The sequence below is a fragment of the Oncorhynchus mykiss genome, chromosome 9 (assembly GCF_057628025.1).
Source record: "Oncorhynchus mykiss isolate SJ-2025 chromosome 9, ASM5762802v1, whole genome shotgun sequence".
NCBI classification, from domain to species: Eukaryota; Metazoa; Chordata; class Actinopteri; order Salmoniformes; family Salmonidae; genus Oncorhynchus; species Oncorhynchus mykiss.
Window position 1 is genome coordinate 46306643 of NC_143030.1, and position 27984 is coordinate 46334626.

The 27984-nt window shown below is 42.5% G+C and overlaps 1 protein-coding gene across 3 annotated transcripts; it reads right to left on the reverse strand.

Moving 5' to 3' along the window:
• Nucleotides 1-1516: 1516 nt before the first annotated feature.
• LOC110532099 (oxysterol-binding protein-related protein 2) lies at nt 1517-27984 on the reverse strand. 3 transcript variants are annotated; one of them, XM_036988013.2, is made up of 14 exons: nt 27818-27984; nt 15185-15386; nt 14047-14170; nt 13603-13678; nt 13320-13454; nt 11998-12095; nt 11556-11738; nt 11246-11353; nt 10687-10776; nt 10173-10296; nt 5553-5678; nt 4986-5109; nt 4589-4679; nt 1517-4381 (listed from the first exon to the last, which is right to left on the reverse strand). In XM_036988013.2, exons 2-14 carry the CDS (start codon nt 15219-15221, stop codon nt 4279-4281), a joined length of 1419 nt encoding a protein of 472 aa, XP_036843908.1. In that variant the 5' UTR covers nt 15222-15386; nt 27818-27984; the 3' UTR covers nt 1517-4278. The 3 variants fall into 3 exon arrangements, with proteins under 3 accessions (XP_036843908.1, XP_036843907.1, XP_036843910.1); XM_036988012.2 differs by having other exon boundaries at nt 15185-15372; nt 27818-27932; XM_036988015.2 differs by having other exon boundaries at nt 15185-15375; nt 27818-27916.

Consider the following 27984-nt stretch of genomic DNA (forward strand, 5'->3'; position numbering starts at 1 on the left):
CTTGGGTGTGCAAAATTATTCAGCCCCCTTAAGTTAATACTTTGTAGCGCCACCTTTTGCTGCGATTACAGCTGTAAGTCGCTTGGGGTATGTCTCTATCAGTTTTGCACATCGAGAGACTGACATTTTTTCCCATTCCTCCTTGCAAAACAGCTCGAGCTCAGTGAGGTTGGATGGAGAGCATTTGTGAACTGCAGTTTTCAGTTCTTTCCACAGATTCTCGATTGGATTCAGGTCTGGACTTTGACTTGGCCATTCTAACACCTGGATATGTTTATTTTTGAACCATTCCATTGTATATTTTGCTTTATGTTTTGGATCATTGTCTTGTTGGAAGACAAATCTCCGTCCCAGTCTCAGGTCTTTTGCAGACTCCATCAGGTTTTCTTCCAGAATGGTCCTGTATTTGGCTCCATCCATCTTCCCATCAATTTTAACCATCTTCCCTATCCCTGCTGAAGAAAAGCAGGCCCAAACCATGAAGCTGCCACCACCATGTTTGACAGTGGGGATGGTGTGTTCAGCTGTGTTGCTTTTACGCCAAACATAACGTTTTGCATTGTTGCCAAAAAGTTCAATTTTGGTTTCATCTGACCAGAGCACCTTCTTCCACATGTTTGGTGTGTCTCCCAGGTGGCTTGTGGCAAACTTTAAACGACACTTTTTATGGATATCTTTAAGAAATGGCTTTCTTCTTGCCACTCTTCCATAAAGGCCAGATTTGTGCAATATACGACTGATTGTTGTCCTATGGACAGAGTCTCCCACCTCAGCTGTAGATCTCTGCAGTTCATCCAGAGTGATCATGGGCCTCTTGGCTGCATCTCTGATCAGTCTTCTCCTTGTATGAGCTGAAAGTTTAGCGGGACGGCCAGGTCTTGGTAGATTTGCAGTGGTCTGATACTCCTTCCATTTCAATATTATCGCTTGCACAGTGCTCCTTGGGATGTTTAAAACTTGGGAAATCTTTTTGTATCCAAATCCGGCTTTAAACTTCACAACAGTATCTCGGACCTGCCTGGTGTGTTCCTTGTTCTTCATGATGCTCTCTGCGCTTTTAACAGACCTCTGAGACCATCACAGTGCAGGTGCATTTATATGGAGACTTGATTACACACAGGTGGATTGTATTTATCATCATTAGTCATTTAGGTCAACATTGGATCATTCAGAGATCCTCACTGAACTTCTGGAGAGAGTTTGCTGCACTGAAAGTAAAGGGGCTGAATAATTTTGCACGCCCAATTTTTCAGTTTTTGATTTGTTAAAAAAGTTTGAAATATCCAATAAATGTCGTTCCACTTCATGATTGTGTCCCACTTGTTGATTCTTCACAAAAAAATACAGTTTTATATCTTTATGTTTGAAGCCTGAAATGTGGCAAAAGGTCGCAAAGTTCAAGGGGGCCGAATACTCTCGCAAGGCACTGTATGTCATGGAAAAACAGAGTGTACAAATCATTAGGAATGTCAGTGTATAAGGTACTCTCACACAATTAAACACCACACAAAGCAAGTTAAAATCTACTTTTTTTTTTAATGTTGGTGCATTAGTCTTAAAGTTGCTAGTTAACAAATTAGAATTTGATGAAATGTGATGAAGTGTGTGGACACAACCCGAAGTAGTGATCAGTTTTACATACATTCCCTGTACACACTGTGAAAAAAAACGGACACTTCTTCTGACCTAAACATTTCAAAGTGTTATGGACAAAAATAAAGTAAATGGGCCAAAAACTCATCTGATAAACCTAAAAACACCTTAAATATTAAATGAAATGCAGGTTAAAAAAAATCTAATAAAAAAAAAAAAAGGGTTCAGAAAATTGGCTTACTTAAATTTAGGCACTAAGTATAACCATGGAAAAAAACGTATCAATCAACTTAAGACACAACGCAAGGCTTCTTGGTTCGACGTATCTTTTTGCCACATTCCGTTGCCCATTTCTCAAACCACCAGCAACTCCACAACAACAAAAAAGACAGTTGTTAAAGCAATAGACGTAATTTTGTGACGTGTCGGGCTAAAAGAAAAACATAAAAAAAAAAAAAAAGTAGCAAACTGAGGCGAGAGAGGCACAAATACTCCGTCAAGATCAAATTGCTCTAAACTGTCAAGTCATCTTTACACTCTTTACTTAGACTCTACCATGGTGATCCACAAACCAAATGGACACAATCACTTATGAGATGGGCTCATCTACAGTCAAGGAAGCTGCCAATACAGTCATCTAAATGTCGGTTTGCCTGCCGGTGACAAAACTAAAGTATTTATGTGTATTATTATACATGTAAAAGGTATACAGAGACACTAAGCGCTATTGGTTGGTTGCATAGATTTTGACAGTCGTTTCAAATGCACAGTGTAACATGGTAAATCCAAACTAAATCCCCCTACATTTCAATATCGTATAACGTCAAGAGATTCCGTTTGGACTCGCATGAAGAGCATTCCCAAAGGTCAACATGACATGTTTTACTAGACAGACACTAGAGAGTCGTCTGCTGCTTTGAAAGTCCTCCAGAGCAGAAACGTGTTGGTTTACACTTTGATTCATGCATGCAGATCTAATCTACAAGGCTAAATGTTCACCGCAGTACAATTAACTGCACATGAATCCCCCCCCCCCCCCCCAAAATAAATATATACCCCTATCGTATATTGCATGAGTGTGACTATTTCTGTTAAAAAAAAATAAAAAAAAGATTAAATGCCACAGTCTCTTATAAATAAGAACTTACACATAATGGCTCGTCATTGTGAAAGAGATTGGTGATGTGAGAGTGTGTGGTTTAAAGCCACAAAGAGTTCCTAACACGAGGAAGGCAACAATATGCTTACAAGGGAAGCTGGTAATATTACGCAATGACTTCTACTTCATATAGGCTATAATTCCATTCAATTCCAAATTCACTTTGAGCTGGTAGGACAGATTTATGATGATTAGCTAGCTATGTTTATAAAAAAAAAGTAGGTATTTACATACATGTATATCTTACATGAAAAATGCTTTATCATGCTCTGGCGATAACTATTATTTAGTTCTTGAGGTAACAATTATCAATTCATTTATTCATAGCCAAATGACTGCAAGCACAGCAAACCACTCTTGCCAGTTATACCTGTAGTTAAAAGGAACCATATGGCTTAAGATTCTGTACAAATCACTACGGTCATTCATACACACACTCACACACACACACCGTAGTGGAGGCTAGTGGGAGGGGCTATAGGAGAACGGGCTCATTGTAATGTCTGGGATGGAGTCAAACGTGATTTCCATATGCTTGACGCGTTTGATACCGTTCCAATAATTCCATTCCAGCCATTACAATGAGCTCTTCCTCCTATAGCTCCCACACCAGCCTCCTCTGGTACCTATTATACTCTTCTTATAATCTTAGTAACGCTCATTGTTATTTTCTTACTCGTGATTACGAGAACACTCTAAATTGACTGACTAGGTAAACAACAGCAGCCGGGCCAAACGTACGGTAGGTCCACCGCCACAGAGCCAGGGGTAGCTAACACTGTTAGCTAGCTAGCCAAAAGCCATGCAGAAGAGTAACAAAAGGAATATTTTGTGATGGGGGAATTACTAGCCGACTGCCCGAATCAGGGGCTGTATTCACAGACTGAGCCGTGGCCAATGTGGCTAGATGTGTGTGATTGGCCTATATGGTCACATGATCATTCTTATCTATACATACAGGTTACATTACAGTGATGAGAAGCTTGTCCTCTGGACGTATATAGGGGACAGCCAGACCTGGGTGGAATACTCCAGGTGTGCTTTGTTTAGCTTGTCAGGCGCAACGGAACCAATGAAATCAATCCGAAAGTGCAAACTCCACATGCCAAACAATTTAAATCAAGCTCAAGTATTTTGAATATTTGATATAGGTACTCAACCCAGGTCTGATAGGGAGGGGTACCCACAATGCACTCCTGTTCAAGAACTAAACAGTCTCCTCCAGACTCACAGTATCTGTTCATGTCTGCTTCCGCCTGTGCTGCCACCAACATGTCCCAAAGAACCCGTTATCAGTCAAAGGAGCATTCACATCCCTGATTTCACCGTTGACCGTTCCCTTTCATCACTGTCAGGAGACTGGGGAGGAGAGGGTTGTGCTAACACAGACGCATGTGTTGTACAAGGAGAGGTCTATCACCGCTTCAGAGTTCCAACGGGAGACCGTGTGGTGCTTAGAACAGGGGCGTGCCGGGGGGGGGGGGGGGGGTTGGTTCAGCAGGTGTTCATAGAACCTCCCCCCTGGATCAGTAGATATCAGGAAGGTCAGAGTATTTCCTATCAAAGTAGCCCCCTTTGTAGAGCCAGTCCTGAGAGGATGTGTAGGTGTTTGTACCTGACTGGAACCATCTGGAAGACACAATAAAATACAATTATGGTTTACTTAAAAAAAAATATACATACATACATACATACATACACACATACATACATATATATATATATATATACACACACACACACACACACATACACACCACTGTTTACCTTATTATTATGCAAGTATTTTATGAAAAAAATGTTAATCTTAAAATGTGAGGACACCCAAGTTCTCACCGAGTGGACCATTCCTCCTCGTCCTTGGAACGGTCATTCCGCGCTGACCTCTGTTTCTCCTCCAGCCTCGCCTTCTCTCGACTGGCCTGATCTGCACAAACAAGAACATAGGATCTTCTATTACTCATTTGATACATGGCCCTCCTGACCACTGTATTATTCTGTAATTAAAAACTGACACAACCATAAGTTCAATAAACCAGACTAATACTTTGGCTATGTGGATATTTTACTGTCAATGGATTTTAACCCCGCCACCCCACACACACACACACACACACACTAAGAACAGAAAGGACTCTGAAAACAAATAGGACATGTGAATGCACCACCCAAAGGGAATGCTAGAGGGCAGCCTCGTCTAGCAAGTGTGGGGATGTAGCAGAAAGACTATTACCCATATCTCCGTTCTCCATGGCTCTGATGTCGGGCCGCAGGCGGCAGTCTGTGGGGGCCAGGGTGGCCTGCATACCAGGCTCCAGCTCATTCAGCGACATGGCAAAGTTAGTGAAGTTATACATCTGGAAAAACAAAATCCTACAGAATTAACACCATCAAAATCAATGTGCGTGTGTGTGTGTGTGTGTGTGTGTGTGTATATAAACTTAAGTAGGAGTGCTTCAGGTATTCCAGAACAACCACAGGTGCTCTTGGAAGGGAATAGTAATTGAAAAGAAAAAGGCAAAATTATAGTCCAGGCACACGTGTGGGTTTGAAAGATTTCAAAGCCTTTATTTATGGGCCAAGTCATTAAAATACACCAACGGGCATCGGCTTAGGCCTTCATCAGTGTGTGGAGGACAAAGCAATGAAATATCCTAGACACACCTGTGCCTAGGTGATCACAGGTAATTGATATATTGGCCACTAGGGACCTGCATAAGAAACATATACGCTCAACTTGTATGTGTGTACGAGCATGTGAATGTACACGTTTCTTTGTTTACGCGCCGGCGTGCGTTACCTGAGCAGAGTGTTGGGGTCGTGACGATATCCTCCACAGCAGGGTGCTGCCAGGGATCACAGCTACCGTCTCCAGGACCTCAGGCATGTTGTCTGCATCGTCGCCGTCGACCCCCTCAGGCTCCTCCTGTGTACAGGTACACAGACCACACCGGTACACACAGACCACACCGGTACACACAGGCGCTCGCAGACACACGTCTGATATAAATAGCCCTTTTTTCAAAACCAAATGAAATGTGTATTTTTCCTCGTGAATAAAAGCAACAACAAAAAACATCAGAAATTACTTAAGGGATGTTTACTTCGTGTACCATGAGTATACCATGTCTACTACAAACAGAATACTGAAATGAACATATTGTTCTCACTGGTTTACTATATGGGTCTTTCTAGAAACTAGGGTACCGGCGAGGATTTTCTGCGGTGGACAACTTGTTTCCGCTGTTGATAAGTCATCGATAATAATCTGCCAATTTTGTTAATGTCAATACATTAAGGGGGGGGGACCCGGGTTCGATGACAGATTGTCACAACCGGACGTGACCAGGAGTCTCCCATAGGGCGGCGCACAATTGGCCCAGCGTCGACCGGGTTAGGGTGAGACAAGATCAGAATTGGATCGCAATTGGATATCACGAAATTGGGGAGAAAATGGGGCTATAAATAAATAAATAATCCTGGATCTTGTCGTTGGACAGTTTTTATGGCATCGAGATCTCGCAAATGCTTGGGCTCCCGAGTGGCGCAGCAGTCTAAGGCACTGTACCTGAGTGCTAGAGGTGTCACTACAGACCCTGGTTCGATTCCAGGCTATATCACATCCGGCCGTGATTGGGAGTGCCACAGGGCGGCGCACAATTGGCCCAGCGTCGTCGGGGTTCGAGTTTGGCTGGGGTAGGCCAACATTGTAAATAAGAATTTGTTCTTAACTGACTTGCCTGGTTAAATAAAAAGTTTTATATATATATATATATATATATATATATAACTTTTTATTTAACCAGGCAAGTGTGTATTTTTTTAAAAATTTAATGCGCTGTGACTACGTAATATTTAGTGTCCTTATGTCACGGCGTGAAATCAGTTTTCATGGGCACACAAAACCAAAATATGTCTGGGTTAGTAAAAATCAATTGCTTCTAACCGAAAGTCACCTTAAACTTAAAACCAATATTGATATGGTCATTAACGTGGTTCTTCAATAATTATGCAGAATACTTGCCAGGTGAATAACAGCTAAAATGCGGGGAAAACGTGTTTGCAAAGAAAGTTTTGGCGTCCCATTCATTGCGTCGGTGAAGACAGTTGTGCCGTGATCTAATATCCCTAGTAAATTGATGTTGATTATGTGTTGTCTGCTTGATTTACAGCAGGATCTTGTTCGATTTCACAGAGAATGCATCAAGATAATGACTGAATGTTTTCATACATTTCTGTGCCTCAGGTTTGACAGTCTACTGTGTGCAATTGTGTTGGACAGACTATTGCACAACACCCGACGCTATATTCCTTTCCATTATTCTGGATAGTAGAATGACAAATGACATCGTAGCCAAGTGAGCTTAAGGTCAACACACAGCATTTAAAAACAGTCTGCAGTAATCTAAATTAATTCAGGGCTTGTAAAATGATATCTAGGCTAAATATAAGCCTTCCACAACCATAAGACCCACTTATCAAAATAGTTTAACTTTCCTTTTTGCAGTAATCATTGATCTTGCTTTTTATGAAAATGACCTTTTTGTTACAAATTTAACCAGAACCGGCCACAAAGAATTTTCCATAATGACCTAATGCATTATGGAAAATTAACACGTCTCTCATGCACAAGCGAACTTGCTAATGAGCGGCCAGATTAATGTTTATACTTCAAGTCCAGCGAGGGTTGCCATGTCTGTAGTTTTCCTGTCAAATTGGTTTATTTTGAAAACAGTGTCGCGGGTGAAAATGTATCGGTCGCGGGTTGTGTTGTTTTGGTCTACTTCTAAATTAAACCGCGGCTACCATAGCATTTCTCTTTTAATTTATTAAAAAATCTATTAATTTCACTGTGACCTGCTTCTGCTGGCTATCAGGCAGTTGCTGAGTGAGTGTTGGGAGGAAGGGTGCATTGGCCGCTCGCTCGTGACCATTTGATCTGAATGAACTATGCCTCGAAGGTGTCAGAAACACAATTTTAATAATACTACATTAAAATTGTCAAAACAGACTGCTGTTTAGCCTATATTTATGTCATTAGCTACATTTTCTGTCGCCTCTTTCATGTCAGCATTGATGTGGACATGAGGCTGTAGCCAACACGCATATAACCTAGGCTAAACTTTTACATGCAGGCTAATTATGTATGTACATTTATGCAAAATGTATAAATATTATTATAATGTTGGCTTCTTAAAAATATATATATATATATATATGTGAATTTCTTGCTCAATTGACAGTCCCCTTTTATCTATTTCAGTAGTAGACTACTCACATTAGTTTGTTGTAAATCACTGAATGACCCAGGTCCTAGAGTAGACCCATGTTGGCATATCAAAACATTTCAAATGTCATTTGGGACAGTTCATCAGTTTGGGACAATTCTGGGACAGTGATGAAAAGAAAAGTTAGTTTCGAGCCCTGTAGGTAGTAGCAGGCTAGCTAACATTTGCTAGAAAGTTGAAGTCTGAGTTGCAGATTAACTTCATTACTGACTATCAAATTATAAATAGTAGTTATTGATTAATTAGTAGAATAGAACTCTTAATGTACCGGACTCATGATGGATCTCCTCTCTCTCTGATTTCCATCTTGCTACAGAGGGATGGATAACTGGGACATCGGGCTGGAGCCACACATGAATTCAAACTTTTTTTATTAAATAAAATTAGCCAAAAAGGAAACTTGGGGCTTTTCGATTTTCAGTATTCATACTCCAGTTGAAAATTTGATTTTTATTAATACTATTTAACATTGTGTTTAAGTTAATGAAAAAATACATCCTACAGCTTAACCATTCACTATCAACCACTTCTACAGTTCAGACTAAATCATTTGGTGTGATGAACCAATAGTTAGCTTATTGGATAAATGCGCCAACTCCTCTCTTGCTGCAAAAACATTTTTTTTTGGGGGGGGGGGGCTAGTTTTCAGGCCTAGTGGGCAGGTTTTGAGTGGTCATTAGGCTAGAAATTGTAGCTAGCCGTGGCAACCCTGAGACAACGTCGATCTATATTAGCTAGCTAACAAGGTAGAACAGTTGAACTGCCATGAACATACACCTGTGAACAGCATGCTAGCCTGTCCACTTTGTTTAGATGTGGAGATTGAGTGGTCTACCTACCTGGATAAGAATATGCTTATTTCTCAGAATGAGACGAGTTGTCAATTCGTCATATAAATGCTCATATTCGTCATATAAATGCTTTTTAAGCTCATGATACATTTATAAAAACACAGACTAAACAGCTAGCACATATCACTTTGTGGCTAAAAATGCGGCTAGCCTTAGGCTACTTGGCACCGTAATGTTGTGCCAACAGAAACCGAGCGTTTTTCCAGAATCAATGTTCCTTAATACTCCCGTTTAGTAGTCTGCTCTGTGCGTAATTTTGGGAGTCAAGACAAAGAGGGCGTTAGAAAGGTTAAGTTCTCCTCTGTTACAGTCAAATAATGTCTCAATGTGTTTCGGTGTTCATAGGACCGATTCTGTTGGACAAAACCGGTCGCTGATAACCGCAGAGGGGCGATCTCTGTTGTGTCCTGGAAGGTGCATACTGCAAAGCACGGAAAGCGCGAAGGAGACGAGACCAAAAAGACATGAGAACAAGCAGACATAAGCACTCATGAAAACAAACCAAAAACTAGATACTTGCAATACAGGCATTTGGAAATCCGCGCTACTAAATACATTTGAATTAACTCGATATGACGCCAGGCCCTATTCACAATATAATCTGGTGCTAAAGTTATGAAATGACACATTTTAAAAGGGTATATAGTCCTAGGCCTATGTTGTTGTTCGGTGGAGTTACGGGCTAACTTGGCATCAATTCACTTTTATTTCTCTAAATACACAATGGAACTTTTCTTTTTCCCCTTGACATAACGTCATGGCATGCTGCCAGAATCATCAGGAAATCAAAATAGAGAGTTATATCAAGAAAAGTAAATGTTGTATAGGCCTATTTACAAAGTGTCAAACAATAAAACACAAGCTATGAAAACAAAAAGAGCCGCACACTCCATATCTATAACCTCCCAGTAATTGATTGGGTAAGAAACCACCGACGTTTCGGCATCCCTGTGCCTTCTTCAGGGTAATAAATTTAAAAAAAAGACTATTCGGCTCAATCTGCTTTGAAAATAACTTGCAGGGAGGTGGACCACTGGGGGCGACCAAGCTATACTGTGTGCGAGATGTAAAGCAAGCTCTACGTTAGTATTCTGAAATGAATTCTCTGGATTCAGAGGTGTTTGATGCGTGTACATGTATGTATGCGTGTAGGTGTGTGTGTGTGTCTTTGTTTCCCACTGGTTTCCCATTTTTGACATGTATGACTTGTTACATCTTTCCTGCTAAAATAAATGTAAACAACACATCTCATTTGCTCCATGTTGTGAGATGCCCACTCACCGGACTCTTTTGTTTCTTAGAGTCTGCCTTCTTCTCAGCCTTCTTGTTGGACTCGTACGTCTGGGGGTCCACGCTCCACATGCACTCGGTCCACTTCCCATAGATCACACAAAGCTTCTTTTTACTGCCAGGGACAGAGATGGGAGGAGACGTCAGCAACCAAATACTGCTGTACTGACAGAGAATGACACTGTGCTATCATTGTGTGTCCTGTACGGCTCAGTTGGTAGAGCATGGCACTTTCAACCCCAGGAATGTGGGTTGATTCCCAGGGCCACCCATTCGTAAAATAGATGCACGCATGACTAAGTCGCTTTGGAGTCTCCTAAATGGAAGATATTATTTATTATACCCACCAGGGACGTGTTTAGCCGGGAGAAAACTTTTAGAAACCTTACTGAACACGACACAGGCAAAAGTGTCACCAAAACACTTACAACTGGACCAGTGAATTCTGGACCAGAGAAGAAAGCCGTAGTCAGTTTATCAGAATGATGCCAATACCTCCACATACCTCTTATCTTGAATGTAGCCCTCCACCCTGTGCAGCTCCTTCCCAAACATGCCACACGGCTTGAAGTTCAGCACACACTTATCTCCAGTACTGCTCAGGACAGAAAGGAATGAGAACAATGAGGAGAACAGACAAACCATGCCATACCATTATGGCTCAACGACAGTCTTCACGCCATACCATCATGGCTCAACGACAGTCTTCACGCCATACCATCATGGCTCAACGACAGTCTTCACTCCATACCATTATGGCTCAACGACAGTCTTCACTCCATACCATTATGGCTCAACGACAGTCTTCACTCCATACCATTATGCCCCAACTACTGTCTTTACAAATTAAAGGGTGAATCCTAACTACCACTTAAGACACATTTTCACTTGGTTTCCCATTGACGTCAATGCATGACGAAGTGAACATTTGACTTAAATGGAAGGTAAGACTAACCCCTAAGTCCGCTATGCTGAAAGTGGTGGATATATACACATCTGTATGCTTCCAAACCAGGAATTGAAGGTAAAATAAGATAAACTATAATATCCAGTCCTTTACTCACCTGTGGTTGAGGATTTCTACAGTGCCATACTGCTCGATCCACAGTTTGCCCAGGATGACATTGTGTACACAGCAGAAAGGGTTGGTCCACGTATAGACCTCACCGTGCCTGGGGAGAGGAGGAGCAAACACAGCCTCAGTGCAATGGACTCACACACAACAAGAGAGACTTTGTAAAGAAAAATAGGACTACAGAAGCTGAAGCGGTATTGGCTTTGACAAAGCACTGAGAAAACAACCAAACAAAACCCTATGACCAGGTATAGAGAAAAAATATAAAACACACCCCCTACCACCCACGTTTGACTCACTTGAGGAGTTCTAGTGTGATAGTTCCCTTGGGCTCAGCCTCCACACTCTTGCCCCAGAACTTGAGTTTGGGGTAGATGGAGCCATGGAAGACAAAGTCCCCGACCAGGCTCTCAGCATGGAAGGCACTGACAGGGGGGTGGTGGCTGACCTGCTCCGAGATCAGCCTGTAGCCCTGGTCCTCGCTGGGGGGGCGAGAGTAGGCAGGAGAGGAAGTGAAAAGGAGAAAAGGTTGTTATCATAGCCTACTGAAAATAAGGTCAGCAGAGGAAAACAAGTGTTGTTAAATTCATGCTTGAAGGCAGGTAAAGACGTCCTATTAAAAAGGCCAATAACGTGTGCAGTCTAGTCAAAGACAGGAAGGAACTGTCCAGGGCTACACAGCTTTTTACAACTCCTCTCTGTGTCACTTTGTATGGGAGCGTTGCAGCCCTGTCCCCTCACCGCGTTAGTTCGTAGGTCTCTCCTAGCAGAGGGTTGAAGGGCTTTCCAGTCCTGTCCCACTGTGACGCTACGGCCGACACGGCAAAAGCAGCTACCGCCTGGGAAGAACGGAGGGGAGGAGTCAGCCACAGGATTCAATGGCTCACACACACACACAGTCTAGTTGTGATCCAGCTACATTCAGTCAATTTTCAATTAAATTAACTTTATTGGCATGACGTAACAATGTAGATATTGCCAAAGCTTATTTGGATATTTACAATATAAAAAATAAATTGAAATGAGAATCTAAATTGCCAACGGGACAACAGTAACAACAATAACCAAGGGTCAAAATAACCATACATTCAACAATAACAATAGGCATACAGTAGAGTACATGTGCAGGTTGATTGGTCTGTCAGACACTGTCCCTCAACTTACGGCAGGCAGCAATGTAGTGCGCTGCCAACCCACAGCTCTCTGCGTCCTCCCCCAACAGGACGGGTAGCCTACTCTCATCAGAGAGGTCTTTGAAACCTTGAATAAGGGTTTCAAATTTGGGAAAATGAGACTAATTGTTTTATATTTTTGACATTTTGTCAGGAAATGCAGAATGTCTCAGGTTCTGCTGTTGTGCAGTGGTTGCACAGCCTTTCCTCTACAGGGAGCCAGGTTTTCCTGTGTCTTACCCTTCTCAAATGGCAAGGCTGTGCTCACTGAGCCTGTACTTTTAAGGTTTTGATCAGTAACCATGGTCAAATATTTCGCCACGGTGTACTGTCGATTTAGGGCCAGATAGCACTGCATTTTGCTCTGTGCTTGTGTTTCCCAATAAGCAATTTCGTTTTGTTTTGACTGTGTTGTAATTTGGTTTATCCTGATTGATTGGATGTTCTGGTCCTGAGGCTTCAGTGTGTTAGTAGAACAGGTTTGTGAACTCAGCCCCAGGACCAGCTAGATGAGGGGACTATTTTCTTTGCTCAGCTCTTGGCATTGCAGGGCTTGGTAATGATATGAGAGGGGTCACTGTATTTTAGATGTTTCCAAAACTTAATTGCTCTTTTTTGAGTTTGTATTATTAGTGGATATTGGCCTAATTCTGCCCTGCATGCATTGTTTGTAGTTTTCCTCTGGACATGTCGGAGTATCTTACAGAACTCTGCATGCAGGGTTTCAATGGGGTGTCTGTCCCATTTGATGAAATCGTTTTGCAAGTGGACCCCACACCTCGCTGCCATAAAGTGCAATTGGTTCAATGACATATTCAATTAGTTTTAGCCAAATTTTAATAGGTATTTCAATTAGAATTTGCTTTTTAATGCCGTAGAATGCCCTCTCACCTGCATGCGCTCTATGGAGTCGGACAGCAAGCAGGCTTTGTTGATGAGGTATGTGTGCTCCATGTACTCTGTGATCCGCTGGAGGAAGCTCAGGGGCTCGTTGAACACGATGGGCATGGTGATCTTGGACAGCTCCTACACACACACACAGAGAAAATTAGCAAGATTAGAACGCAAAATACTTTCACACAAGTGGGAAGAAATCAAACTCACTGGCATAGTAGAGACCCAGAGAACATCACGGTCTAAAAGTGGCCCTTTACATATGGTCTGTAGCCCTTACCAGTCCAATGCATTTCTTCAGAATGCCCCACACACTGAAGTTGTTCCTGGAGAACATTGGGGCAGGTAGCGTTGTCCTGAAAGACGTCAGGAGGAGAAAGTCAAAAACACACACAGAGAGACAACGCATTAGTGTCTAGCAGAGAATCCGAGGGAAGGAGAGTATCCCTATGATGACTATCAGTAATACAGTGTGCGATGGTAGAGGCTGACCTGTTGGGTGTCGTCATGCAGACTGCCTGGGTTAGAGTTAAGAGGAGTATGAGAACTGGCCAGTCTTCTACCAGGGTTAAAGCTATTAACAATGTGGAAGGGGTGAGAGGGAGAGAGACTAAGGTGAAGAAAGAGAGTGCCGACAGCGACAGAAAGCAAGAGAGAGACGACAGAGAGAAAGAAACAGAGAGAAGAATCGGGAGGAGAGGACACAGCTGGAATCGGAGTGTACCTGCGCTTCCTGATTCCGTTCTCCGGTGACGTGGAGCCATTGCTCCTCGGGGTGACGTCGTACACCCCTGCGTCTTTAAAACTGGCCTCCGACGCGCCTTCATATGACTCATCAGAGTCCAAGCCTAACACACATGAAACGGTCGGCCACAAATTAGGGAAAGGCTATACAGCACACAACTCACCTTGCCTGACAAGGTTACCTAATATAGAAATTACATAATATGCTTGGATAATAATAAAGTAGACAGTCTTGCAATTGGGCTACAGGTCAAAGCAATGGCTACATGAGGGGGAGCCGCAGAACTGATTGCAATATGGACGTGATACACATTGTGACATGACAGCCACTGTCTGACGCTGAACTAAGCATCGTAGGCGTGGAAAAGAGAAAAGGTGTGGTGCCCCGTTAACATTTTAAAATAAATAATTGGGGCCCCGAGTCAACCGGAACACCTCTAGCCATGTGATCTGGGATTGATAAGGGTCCTTCTACACCTGCGTTGCTTGCTGTTTGGTGTTTTCGGCTGGGCTTCTGTATAGCACTGAGACATCAGCTGATGTAAGGGCTTTATAAATCAAATTGATTTGATACGAGATGGACAGGAACAATAACGTGACGACACAGCGTGCGCTCCGCAGTTCACCCCACATTCACCTTGCACGCCGTTTCCATCCCCTCTCCCTCACACATCCCCGCTGCTGCTGATGGCAAAGCCAAAATCATGGACGCTGAATAGACCGCTGCGTTATTGAAGCTGTCAGTTAAGCTGCTCAGGTTACAGCATATTGTGTGGCACTGTGCCACAGCGTGAAGTACAGTACAAAGACACACCTCTACCTCCTGAGTCCTGACAATGACAGTTGTCAGAGCAACGTTCCAAAACACCAAAAGGCCCCCCCCCCCAAAAAACATTTTTTTATTTGAGAACGTTGCTGAAACAAGTAACTTCTCCCGTTTCAGAACTTCCACGTTGAAGGACCCTGAAAATTGTGATAAAAAAAAAAATGCTGAGTAACACTGTCAATGTTCGCTCCCTCTGTGTGCGTCCTACAGGTTTGTGGTTAAGTCTGAAGGTCTGGTAAGTCATTCTATTATGTACACCCCCCCCCCCCCCCGTGCGGACAGGGACACCCACCTGTTACGGCGTCGTAGAATTCATCATCATTGTTCATTGTACAGGGTCAAAGCCGGACCTCTAGGTGCTATCGGAGAGGGAGGTGAGCCTCTAGAACATGGTCCCTATAGCGGGCCTCACTGGTCTCTGGCACGGCACCTTCCTCCTCCGCAACCACGTCAGAACAGGCAGCAGCTCACACAGCAAACCTGCTGGACACATACTATAAACAGTTCAGGATTGTATTCATTAGTGCACGCCGTAGCAAAATGATTTACAAAGGAAGACAAAAACAAGTTCTGGTAGCCCCTCCCCTCCATGAGGTTTCTCTGGGTGGTGATCTGAGTGTAGGAGGACTAGGGTGGGTGACTGACTGTTCTCAGGGAATGCCTCAAAAAACACACTCACTGGGGAATTTTGGACTGTACCAACGATCAACAAGCGAGGAGGAGCCGTGTTGGTGTAGGCCCTGTGGTGTAGGCCCTGTGCTCCAAGTCATATGAAGGTGTGCATGGCGGTATTTGACGGTCATTTTTTAAAAATGTGCATTTCTGCATAATAAAAGTTCTAAATGTGTCTTATGAGATGTGCATGATCCAAGGACTGCAAAGGGCAATTCCATTTTTTGCCCAACTCCACTTGTAGATTTTTAAATCTACCTGCCACAGTGGCTGGTGAGTTTGCAAAAAAAATGGCCACTGGATTGATGCAAATAATCATTGTATCATTCTGCCAGGTAGGCATAGGCTACTTTGTAGTTAACAATGAATTGAGAAGGAAAGGTAGTCAGTAGCATAAGTGGTAGACATGAGGACTGCACACACACAGACAGGGGACTGCACACACACACACACAGACAGGGGACTGCACACACACACACAGACAGGGGACTGCACACACACAGACAGACAGGGGACTGCACACACACAGACAGACAGGGGACTGCACACACACACACAGACAGGGGACTGCACACACACAGGGGCATGCACACACACACAGACAGAGGACTGCACACACACAGACAGGGACATTCTCGTTGCCTCTTCAGAAAGTTGCAGGAAACACAAATCACTGACACATTCTGTTCAAGTCTTATGATAAAAATAGAGCAAATAAATTACATGTTCAATACATTTAGTTGATTCCCGAATAAGGTCAATAGATTTTGAAATATTCCGTTTGAATGCCTGGATTCCGCGAGGGCCCTAATTATTACAGTTGGACAAGAATGAGGCTCTCCGCTACCTATTGTTCCTGCAGTGATGATTCACCATCTTCATTGAATGTTTTTAGAATTTATCTGCAGATAAATCGCCAAAAAGACTAGGCCTACCAGTAGCATATGCAAATTATGGAGCCAAAGGAACAGCGCTCTGTCGGTAGGCTACACTGACTGATGAGTCGCTCACTTTAGCGACACTATCTGGCAAGCCCCGACATCCTAGGAAAGGAAACCTAGGATAATCATTTGGTTTACTTGTCCCAATGCGATACCATGGGATTTAAGTTAAACATTCGAAAAACACAATGCCACTTTGACATTATGGGGTGTTGTGTGTGTGTGTGTGTGTGTAGGCCAGCGACAAAAATCTCAAATGTAATCCAGTTTTAATTCAGGCTGTAACACAACAAAATGTGGAATCAGTCAAGGGGTGTGAATACTTTCTGAAGGCCCTGTATAACCACGTTGCATGCTTTATGAATGGCAAAGTGATGTAGCGGATCGACTTTATTCAGACAGTTGACAACTTATAAAAACTAGTCAACACTTGCTGTTCAGCTGTCAATCAAAAGCATACAATGCGCCACGACTCCACATGGCTGGCTAAAGTGAACTTTAAAAGAAAATGAATGAATGTGACAGAAAACAATAACTAAGCTAATTAGTCATTCATTTTTAACTCATCGTTCCCACTTACATTACACAGGAAGTGTACATTTAGGAGCATTGTGCTCTCGCCCTCCTCTGTGTAAAGAAATTTGACTGCAACCAACCACAGCGCACGCAAATTGTACCAGGAGGCGGGAGAGCAGACCGTTTCCCTGTCGTCGCTAGCTTTGTGACTGACAGCCCCCTATCCTATCAACAGATTGCTAGAAGATGCATATCGAATCATTCTAGCGGGAGAGGGCTCGACGGACTGGCAAATTAAAAGTTTTAAACGAAAAGTAGCCTAGTTAATATGAAGTGGAAAAAGTAGCCGGCTGAAAATGAGTCTGTACCCGGCTGATTGGCCAACGGCCGGCGCTGAACGGAAAATAATGCAAGATGGCGGCAAAGGAATTCTAAGTGGTTTTAATGGGCTCTCTCTATTCTGATTTGCTTTATACAAAACCAAACTACGACAAAACTGACAGTGAAGAAGCACTGTATTAACATAAATCGTTATCTATACGGTATTGTACAAATCTATACCGGTATACCTTAAAATACAAAATATTTTAAGGCCTACCTCCCCACACTGTTGTATGATCAACACAAATAGAGAGCACCGGATTCCAAAACATCACAGCTGAACTATAACTGAAACTCCTTATCCTTCACCTGTTCTTACCCGAACAGCACTCTCGCCTCCAGCATCTAATTTTCACAGAAATATAGCAAATATGACAGGGTTACACCTGCATGAGAGAAACTAGCACCTAAAGTAAAGGGAGTGTTGCATCCCAAAACATCACGTACATTCACATTAAGTGTTATCGACTAGGCTTGGGCCATATCGCCCTTCTCTCATCCCAGGATTTACAGTATTAAACGGCATAGGCGGCGCTAAAAACGCAAGAAACGCCCATTGGGCCTCAATGACCAGAATGCTAACAAAATTAGCACAAACAAAGTGAAATCACAGTTTTTGCTCGTTATCATTTAGCTAAAAGTGTAACTAAAATTGCAAAGACAGGCAAATCCAGCTCATTAAGTTACACAAGCATAGCTAGTAGCTACCGAAAGAGAGAAATTGTGCAAATGAACAAAGTTGTGATGCTGCCCTTCCTTCAAAAAAGCACACGTGTACGCGGAGCAGACGGGAGAAGAACGGAGGAGAAAACAAAGCAGCTCGTAGGAAGCACATGGAATAAATGGCAGCTGTACAGATTACTCATCGGCAGGTAACAGCTGAAGAAAGTAGCTACAAATATAATAAGAAGCTACAAAAACGGTCTGCTCCTACAGGCCAAAGGGCCCTAGGACTTGAGCTTGGAGGATACTTTGATCTCAGGTGGTTTGCATGGCCTACAGATTCAGGCCTTTGTGCTGTAACAGGATAGGCAGCACATTTGATTTAAGTACTAAAAAGTGTTGCAGTCACCTCACCTCAGACAAGAAAGTTCAGGCAACTTATGACAACGCACAATCACGTGTCAAATTAAATGTATGGTTTTGCCCATCTATGCTTCAACTAAAGGGTGAGGAGGGCTAAAGTCCGCAGACAGTGACCAATTATTGGGTAAAATTTCTGAGAAGTAACCGATCTCCCACTGCTAAACCCATCCTTGACCCTTGGAAGTTTGGCTCGAAATTCTGTAGTTGACCCTCAGGTTAGATCCCAGGTTGGTTCCCGCTCAGTGACCACCGACCTCGGGTCTGCGTGAAAATGTGAAATACCGACCGGATCCGACATATTTAAAGAGTTTCGTTCCTAAACAACAAATTCAAATTTCACACATTTAATTATCTTAAAACGATTGTCAGGGGGTCGGTCCCCTTTCATCAAAACAAATGTGTCAAAATATAATTTTATGACAAACGGGCATATTTGCTTTCTGAAAACGAGCCACTGCGATCTGCACATGTTATGGGGTAAAAAATACCACTTGTTGTGGGAGAGGAGCTGCTCTTTCAAGACCTGAGCTATGTAATTAATTTGTTTTACTTATTCAATTTGCTAGTTTATTCCATTTATTAGTTTGGGCTATTTTCTTTCAAATAAAACTAATGTTGAATGGCTCAAGTCAAGTGTGATAGGACTAGCCTATTTGTTAGCATAAAGCAGTTAGACACATTCTTTCCGAACAAACATTCTTGACCAAGTTAATCTTCCTGTGTGTGTGTCGGATTCCTATTCTACAAAAAAATATTGTAGCCTAGTGTTAAAAGGCTGCCGATCATGACCACTGCCAACTAGTGGTCACGATACCAGAACTAACTTCGATACCGATACCATGTTTAGTATTATGATACTCTATACCATCAAAACACCACAGCAAAAAAAAAAAAAGAATGGCACTTGATCCAGACAGATCTTTTGAGGTCAGCATTACATTTGAAATTTGTCCATTGTTCTGAGAATGTAAAGGGGATACCTAGTCAGTTGTACAACTGAATGCGTTCAACCGCATTTAACCCAACCACTAAGAATGAGAGGGTTGCGGGGCGCTGCCTTAAAATCGATGTCAATTAAACTATCAAATCTGACTTTGTTTTTAACAACCTAACGGTAAACAATTTATTTGAATGGTAAATCTATTGATTACCTGGGAAAATCAAGATGTAGCCTAGGTCTAGTCAGGTGAATGCATATTCAGTAGGAGTGTGTGCACGCATTGAGTCAGTGAGTTTTGTTTTGGCTGATTTCATGGGCATACTGATGAAAAACAATCACTTCTCTTTCCATTTGGGGCTTATTTTATTGTACTTAACAACATTTGCATAGAATAAGCAATCTCTTTCATAAAAGTCTCTCTCTTTAGGACCTAATCACGTCATTTACACAGACAGTGAGAGACAGGATAAACGTGACTAGGCCGAGGGAAACGAAGTGAATGCATAAATTTTTTTCCAATGACTATAGTTTTTGGTGACAAACAGCTTTGAAGTCAACATATTATCACAAAGTACCAGTGTAGTGAATTGATAGCTTCAGCTGGAAGCTAACGAGGAAAGCTAGCCTACAAAGCTGGAAGCTAACGAGGAAAGCTAGCCTACAAAGCTGGAAGCTAACGAGGAAAGCTAGCCTACAAAGCTGGAAGCTAACGAGGAAAGCTAGCCTACAAAGCTGGAAGCTACTAGTATCTTCTTGCATTGGTAAAGTGTTCTAGCCTGTAATTAAGCAATAAGGCACAAGATGATGTAGTCCAGGAAAAAAAATATATAATAATAATAATAATAATAATAATAAAATAATACTTTTTTAAATATATATTTTTTTATTTTACCCCTTTTTCTTGGTATCCAATTGTAAGTAGCTACTATCTTGTCTCATCGCTACAACTCCCGTACGGGCTCGGAAGAGACGAAGGTTGAAAGTCATGCGTCCTCCGATACACAACCCAACCAAGCCGCACTGCTTCTTAACACAGCGCGCATCCAACCCGGAAGCCAGCCGCACCAATGTGTCGGCGGAAACACCGTGCACTGCGCCCGGCCCGCCACAGGAGTCGCTGGTGCGCGATGAGACAAGGATATCCCTACCGGACAAACCCTTCCTAACCCGGACTACGCAAGGCCAATTGTGCATCGCCCAACGGACCTCCCGGTCACTGCCGGTTACGACAGAGCCTGGGCACGAACCTCTGGTGGCACAGCTGGCGCTGCAGTACAGCTCCCTTAACCACTGCGCCACAAATAAATGTACATAAAAAGTACATAATTTTGTTTAGGAATGTAGTGAAGTAAAAGTAGTCAAAATAAAAGCGTAAAGTACAGATACCCCAAAAAACTACTTAAGTAGTACTTTCAAGTATTTTTACTTCAGTACTTTACATCACTGGTAATAATGGAGACACCAGCTACCAGATTCTCTATAGTGCTCCTAATACGGTCCTGTGTGGTTGGTAAACAACATACAAAGCCAGTGGGAGTCAGAGATGAGACCGGAAGGGAAGAGAGAACTCAAGCCGGGGAGAGATGTTACCCAGCGAGACACACACAAACACACCTCTGTGTGCATGTGAGGACTTGGTCGGTCTGTCATGGACTGTGAGAAACGGTAGCTACAGCAACAACCTAGCTCATTTGAATAGAATCCCTTTTGGCAAGCAGAGTGGCTTCTTAAGGGTGAGCTGAGTGCAAAATGACAAAGGGGAGAGGACCAACACACCCAGGAGCCCCATTAGGAGATAATGAGGTTGTGCGTGTGGAAAGCTAACTTTAACAAGTTTTCACATGATAGGCTAGTTTCAGTGTGTACTCACGCTATTGGGTAGTCCATATATGGCCAAAACATTTTATACTTTGCAATTCGAAACTGAAGTTAACTTTTGCTGTGGTTTTAGCCATTTTGACAGCCTGTGTCTTGCTTGTGTTCGATATGCTTGCTTATATACACAGTGCATTCGGAAAGTATTCAGACCCCTCAACTTTTTCCAGATACGTTACAGCCTTATTCTCAAATGGATTCAATTACATGTTTTCCTCAATCTACACACAATACCCCATAATGACAACGCAAAAACAGGTTTTTAGAAATGTTTGAAAATGTATTAAAAAAAATTAAAAAAGGAATACCTTATTTACATAAATATTCAGACCCTTTGCAATGAGACTTGAAATTGAGTTCAGGTGCATCCGGTTTCCATTGATCATCCATGAACTGTTTCTACAACTTCATTAGAGTTAATCTGTGGTAAATTCAAATAAGGTCCCACAGTTGACAGTGCATGTCAGAGCAAAAACCAAGCCACGAGGTCGAAGGAATTGTCCACTGAGCTCGAAAGAGTCTTGATCTGTTATTTTTCTTACACAGTACTTCCGAGTCGGGAGTGGTTAATTTATGCACCTGCCGCCTTAATCCTTGGGTATGGTAGCCGTTTCTCAGGCTCCCTTTCTAGAAAAGAAACCCTGATTTCCCGGTACCTGTGGTCACTATGGTAGGCACAGGAAGTCAAGTTAAATCTAATGTTGATAGGGCAGACATTTGAATGAGACGTCACCGCCTTGAAGGGCACACGATCAGCTTGGGGTTATTTAGTCACAAAAAGCGACTGGGGTGCCAGAGAGAACTCCGCATGGGTTTTGGGTAAGATTAATATAAAATGCAACATGTAAAGTGTTGGTCCCATGTTCCATGAGATAAATTATTCCTTAAATATTAGGCCGAGCTCTAGAATTGACAGTTAGACAAGGAACGTTGGCGTGATCAAAGGAACCATAACTGGAAAGAACAATTTATAGTTTCAATGTACCGGCCATGTGTACGTAGACTAGCATGGCTTAATCTTTGAGACAAGCATATGCCAAGGGGTCGTATTAGCTTTGAAAAATCAAGCATTTTTTTTGCACAACCTACACATGGCCATCAGATTTCTAAATGTTTATCATAGAAAGAATGTAGCCAGCTACATTTCCTAATGATTTGCTTTTAGTTCATCTTGCCTTTTAACTTCCTACAGGAAAAACAACTACACCGGAGAAAAGTACCTGAAAAAAAACCTGCTGTCTGCAGACCAAATGCGGGAACCTGATTTATCAAGATGGCAAATATTTTCTCATCCGAGTGGAGAAGTGCAACTCAAGCACAAAATGTGTCCTTTTAAAAATTCTGGATTTGGAGCTAGCCGTGACTGTAGCCAAGCAGAAATTACAATAAGAAGCATTTTAGAACTACATTTACAAAACATAGCAAGATACTGTTTCTACTTTCTTTTTTTGTGTGTGTGTGAAAAACATGCTTTTATTACAAGCAGGCTTGACTACTGTAATGCGCTCATGTCTGGTCTACCCAAGAAAGTAAATTTGTAAACTGCAAAACATACAGACGGAGAGCACACAATACACCGGTTTTATGGTCTCTGCACTTGCTGCCTGTGAGTTTTAGAATACATTTTAAGAATCTTCTATTGGTTTTTAAGTCAACCCACGATTGTGCACCCCAACACATGTCAGACATGCTTTGAAGATTGTGTTGCATTCCATGTCTGAAATGTGCTGTATGAATAAAGATTGATTTGATGAGAATAGTGAAGGCCTGGCTTCCCTAATATATATGAATAAATGCCATTGACAGCTGTAGTGGGGAAAGGTCAGCCTGAGTTTCAACAAAAGCTAATCCACATGGAAATTAGAGAATTAGAGAATGGGAGAGATTGATAGTGCGAGCAGTGAGTCAACCAGTGAGTCAACCTTGGAAAAGGACATACAGCACATGGCTTCAGAGTAAGACAGGATAGAGAAAACAGTGGGTCAAAAATAGGTAGGTACCACATATCCTGAGGCCGCATTTATTGTAGCTGGGGATTTTAACAAAGCAAATGAGGAAAACCCTACCGAAGATCTTCCAACACATTGACTGTAGCACTCGCTCTGAGAAAACGTTAGACCACTGCTACTCAGCTTTTTAAAACGACTACAAGGTCCTCGACCGCCCTCCCTTCGGCAAATCTGACCACGACTCCATTTTGGCTTCCTTTCCAAAAAGGCAGAAACTCAAAACAGGAAGTAACCATGCTAAGGACTATTCAACACTGGTCTGACCAATCAGAATCCACGCTTCATGATTGTTTTGATCACGCGGACTGGGATATGTTCCGGGTAGCCTCTAAGAATAACATCAACAAATACACCGATATGGTGACTGAGTTGATCAGGAAGTCTATAGGGGGATGTTGTACCCACTATGACTATTAAAACCTACCCAAACCATAAACCGTGGATAGATGGCAGAATTTGTGCAAAACTGAAAGTGGAGAAACAGTGTAGTTATTCCCTCCATAAGGCAATCAAACAGGCAAAACGTCAGCATAGAGACCAAGTGGAGACGCAATTCAAAGGCTCAGACAAGAGCCGTACGCATGAGGCAGGGTCTACAGAAAATCACAGACAACAAAGGGAAAACCAGCCACGTCTCGGACAACAACGTCTTCTACGCCCACTTTGAGGATAACACAGTGCCACCGACACTGCCCGCTACCAAGGACTTTGAGCTCTCCTTCTCCGTGGCAAAACGTGAGTAAGACATTTAAACGTGTAAACCCTCGCAACGCTGCCGGCCCAGACAGCATCCCTAGCTGCGTCCTCAGCGCCTGCGCAGAACAGCTGGCTGAAGTGTTTACAGACGTATTTAATCTCTCCCTATCCCAGTCTGCTGTCCACACTTGCTTCAAGATGTCCACCATTGTTACTGTACCCAAAAAAGCAAAGGTAACTGAAGTGCTTTGAAAGGCTAGTTATGTAAGGATCATATCACCTCTACCTTGCAACCTAGACCCAGTTCAATTTTCTTACAGCCAAAATAGATCCACAGACGACGCAATCACCATCGCACTGCCCACTGCCCTATCCCACCTGGACAAGAGGAATACCTATGTAAGAATGCTGTTCATTGACTATAGCTCAGCGTTCAACACCATAGTACCCTCCAAGCTTATCATTAAGCTTGGGGACCTGGGTCTGAACCCCGCCCTGTGCAACTGGCTCCTGGACTTCCTGACGGGCCACCCCCAGGAGGTGAAGGTAGGAAACAACACCTCCACTTTGCTGATCCTCGACACAGGGGCCCCACAAGGGTGCGTGCTCAGCCCCCTCCTGTACTCCCTGTTCACCCATTCCCTCTCTTAGGTCAGTTAGGATCACCACTTTATTTTATTTTAAGAATGTGAAATGTCAGAATAATATACAATTATTTATTTATTTCAGCTTTAATTTCGTTCATCACATTCCCAGTGGGTCAGAAGTTTACATACACTCAATTAGTATTTGGTAGCATTGCCTTTAAATTGTTTAACTTGGATCAAACGTTTTGGGTAGCCTTCCACAATAAGTTGGGTGAATTTTGTAGGCCTCCTTGCTTGCACATGCTTTTCAGTTCTGCCCACACATTTTCTATAGGATTTCTATAGGATTGAGGTCAGGGCTTTGTGATGGCCATTCTAATACCTTGACTTTGTTGTCCATAAGCCATTTTGCCACAACTTTGGAAGTATGCTTTGGAAGACCCATTTTGCGACCAAGCTTTAACTTCCTGACTGATGTCTTGATGTTGCTTCAATATATCCATATAATTTTATTTCTTTCCTCATGATGCCATCTATTTTGTGAAGTGCACCAGTCCCTCCTGCAGCAAAGCACCCCCACAACATGATGCTGCCACCCTGTGCTTCACGGTTGGGATGGTGTTCTTCGGCTTGCAAGCCCCCCCCCCCCCACTTTTCGCACCAAAGTACGTTCATCTCTAGGAGACAGGCCACGTCTCCTTCCTGAGCGGTATGACGGCTGCGTGGTCCCATGGTGTTTATACTTGAGTACTATTGTTTGTACAGATGAACATGGTACCTTCATGCATTTGGAAATTGCTCCCAAGGATGAACCAGACTTGTGGAGGTCTACAATTTTTTTTCTGAGGTCTTGGCTGATTTGTTTTGAGTTTCCCATGATGTCAAGCAAAGAGGCACTGAGTTTGAAGGTAGGCCTTGAAATACATCCACAGGTACACCTCCAATTGACTCAAATCATGTCAATTAGCCTACCAGAAGCTTCTAAAGCAATAGCATAATTTTCTGGAATTTTCCAAGCTGTTTAAAGGCACAGTCAACGTAATGTATGTAAACGTCTGACCCACTGGAATTGTGATACACTGAATTATAAGTGAAATAATCATGCGTCATGCACAAAGTAGATGTCCTAACCGACTTGCCAAAAATATAGTTTGTTAACAAGAAATGTGTGGAGTGGTTGAAAAACAAGATTTAATAAGTCCAAACGAATTGTATGTAAACTTCAGACTTCAACTGTATTCTACTCTACTGTATTTAGTCAATGCCACTGACATTGCTCATCCTAATATTTATATATTCCCTAATTCCATTATTTTACTTTTAGGTTGTGTATATTGTGAATTGTTAGATATTACTGTATTACTTTTGGAGCTAGAAACACAAGCATTTCACTACACCCACAATAACATCTGCATGTGACAAATAAAAACATATTTGATTTTGACTAATAGTGAGGCACAGTGCCATGGGTTTACATTGTTCCAGTTCTAGGAAATGTGGGGCTTTATCTGGTACTCTGTGATTCAAACTAACAGACAAAGGCACCACAAACACACGTCATGCATGTGTCTACATTGGCAAACTATAAAGGACAAATACTCAGACAAACATTGAGTTAATACGTCCCACCGTGGCGCCCCTCAGGAAAGCCTTCAGGAATGTAACCTCTCTAACACCAATGACAAGGTAACCCAAGGCAGGGCAGGACACTGCTGCTGTTGACTACAGGTACACACCTCCACTGAGTAAGTTAAAGTTAGTGAGTCAACAAAATGTAGTGTCACCTGAAACCTGGGAGGACAATCACCCTCCCTTGAACTCAAACAAGAGACGCGTTCTAGTCCAAAACTCTATATCCTATGCACCAACCATGTGTGAGCCTTTTCCATTCATACTCGAAAATGGTAATGACTTGCATCCAGGCATTAACCTCATTGATCAGCAGAGTGCTGACACGCATGGCCTCTGAAGGTTGTGTTAGTAAGTCACCATGTTTTGGGAGATTCTTGGGTTGAAATAGATGCTAATTGACTGGTGCGGGCAATTATCATCCTAACTGGGTTGTCAGGAGAAAGTCAAGGCTTACTATGCAGGCTATGCCCATGGGAAATTATCTGTCAACAAGGTTTCATCCTTACGCTAACTGTGCATCACAGATGGAAAGGGGATACGCACTGTTCAACATCTGTATGACCCCGGTCATTGCTTGATTTCTGCCAAAATGCTGGTACTTCAAATTACGATGAAGCAAGCTAGGGTCCAGACCCGGGTTAAAAACACTATTTCAAATGTCTCAATTACTTTCACATATATTTCAATTGAATTATTCAGATGTTTTATTTGAAAAGACAAGTAGTTGAATATGCATTTGACGATCCTCAAATACACTCCCATGCATTTAACCCAGGTATTTGAAAATAGAATTTGGAAGGATTTTCCAAAAAGTACTGGAAAATACTCTCAAACAGTAGGCCACTCATAGGAAATTTGAAAATAATTTCAAATAAGCCAATAGAATGAGTTGATTGGAGTCACATTATTTGAAAATAGACAAATTACACAAAATATAAGAATTTAAAATAATCAACCCAGGTCTGCTTGTCTCCAGCATCAAAGACAAAGCCAGGTTAACAACAGAATAACGTTCCCATACTGTGTTAACTACTAGCAGATATGATTCAGTATCTTGTTGACAGAGACGCAGCATAGACACAGACAGGCAACTGGAGGGAGTAGTCTGTCATGCTCCAACTCGAATTCACTAAACAAGTCAGTGCGATGTCGGTTGTAGACAATGGTAAATGTATCTTATACAAGCCATCTTACTTTCGTGATTAGTTAACATGCAAGGCATACATTAGTTAAGAAACCTAGTTAACGCGACGTTTCGGGGAAGAGGCTAGTTAGCCATGTTGTATGTTAGCTAACAGGTATACAATGTATTCGCTAGCTAGATCAATGCGACGTTAACCTTTATAACACTGTATGTACTTCCTAGCTTACTATCAACTACACAATCAAACAAATTATTAACGTGTTGTGGTGCTTGCTCATATCCAGCTACGCTAGCTGGAAAGCTAGTCCGAGAGCTCTCCGGGGGGGGAAAAAGCTAGCTAGCGAGCATAAAAAAACGAAGACGAAGCAAAAGTTTGCGCGTAGTTACATTACAGTCCATACACAAAACTCACAGAACTGTCAGATGCTGTTATATAATTACTGTACCTGAAGCGTTGGGACACCTGGTAACGTTTGACTTAATTTGAAAGGACAGGAGGACCACAAAACGGTGTGAATTGACACAGAAGCGGAAGTAGGTGACCACAGGGGCGGTCTTATTAACAACCGGCCAATCGGGTATCCTTGAATGGACCGCCTGATCCACATACACT

Bases quoted from the DNA above. Each gene is read 5' to 3' on its own strand.
- LOC110532099 (XM_036988013.2), bottom strand. From the start codon at position 15,221: ATGAACAATGATGATGAATTCTACGACGCCGTAACAG. The intron at 14,171-15,184 runs GTGGGTGTCCCT...CATGTGTGTTAG, and splicing joins ATTCTACGACGCCGTAACAG to GCTTGGACTCTGATGAGTCA. The intron at 13,679-14,046 runs GTACACTCCGAT...GACGTCTTTCAG, and splicing joins AACGGAATCAGGAAGCGCAG to GACAACGCTACCTGCCCCAA.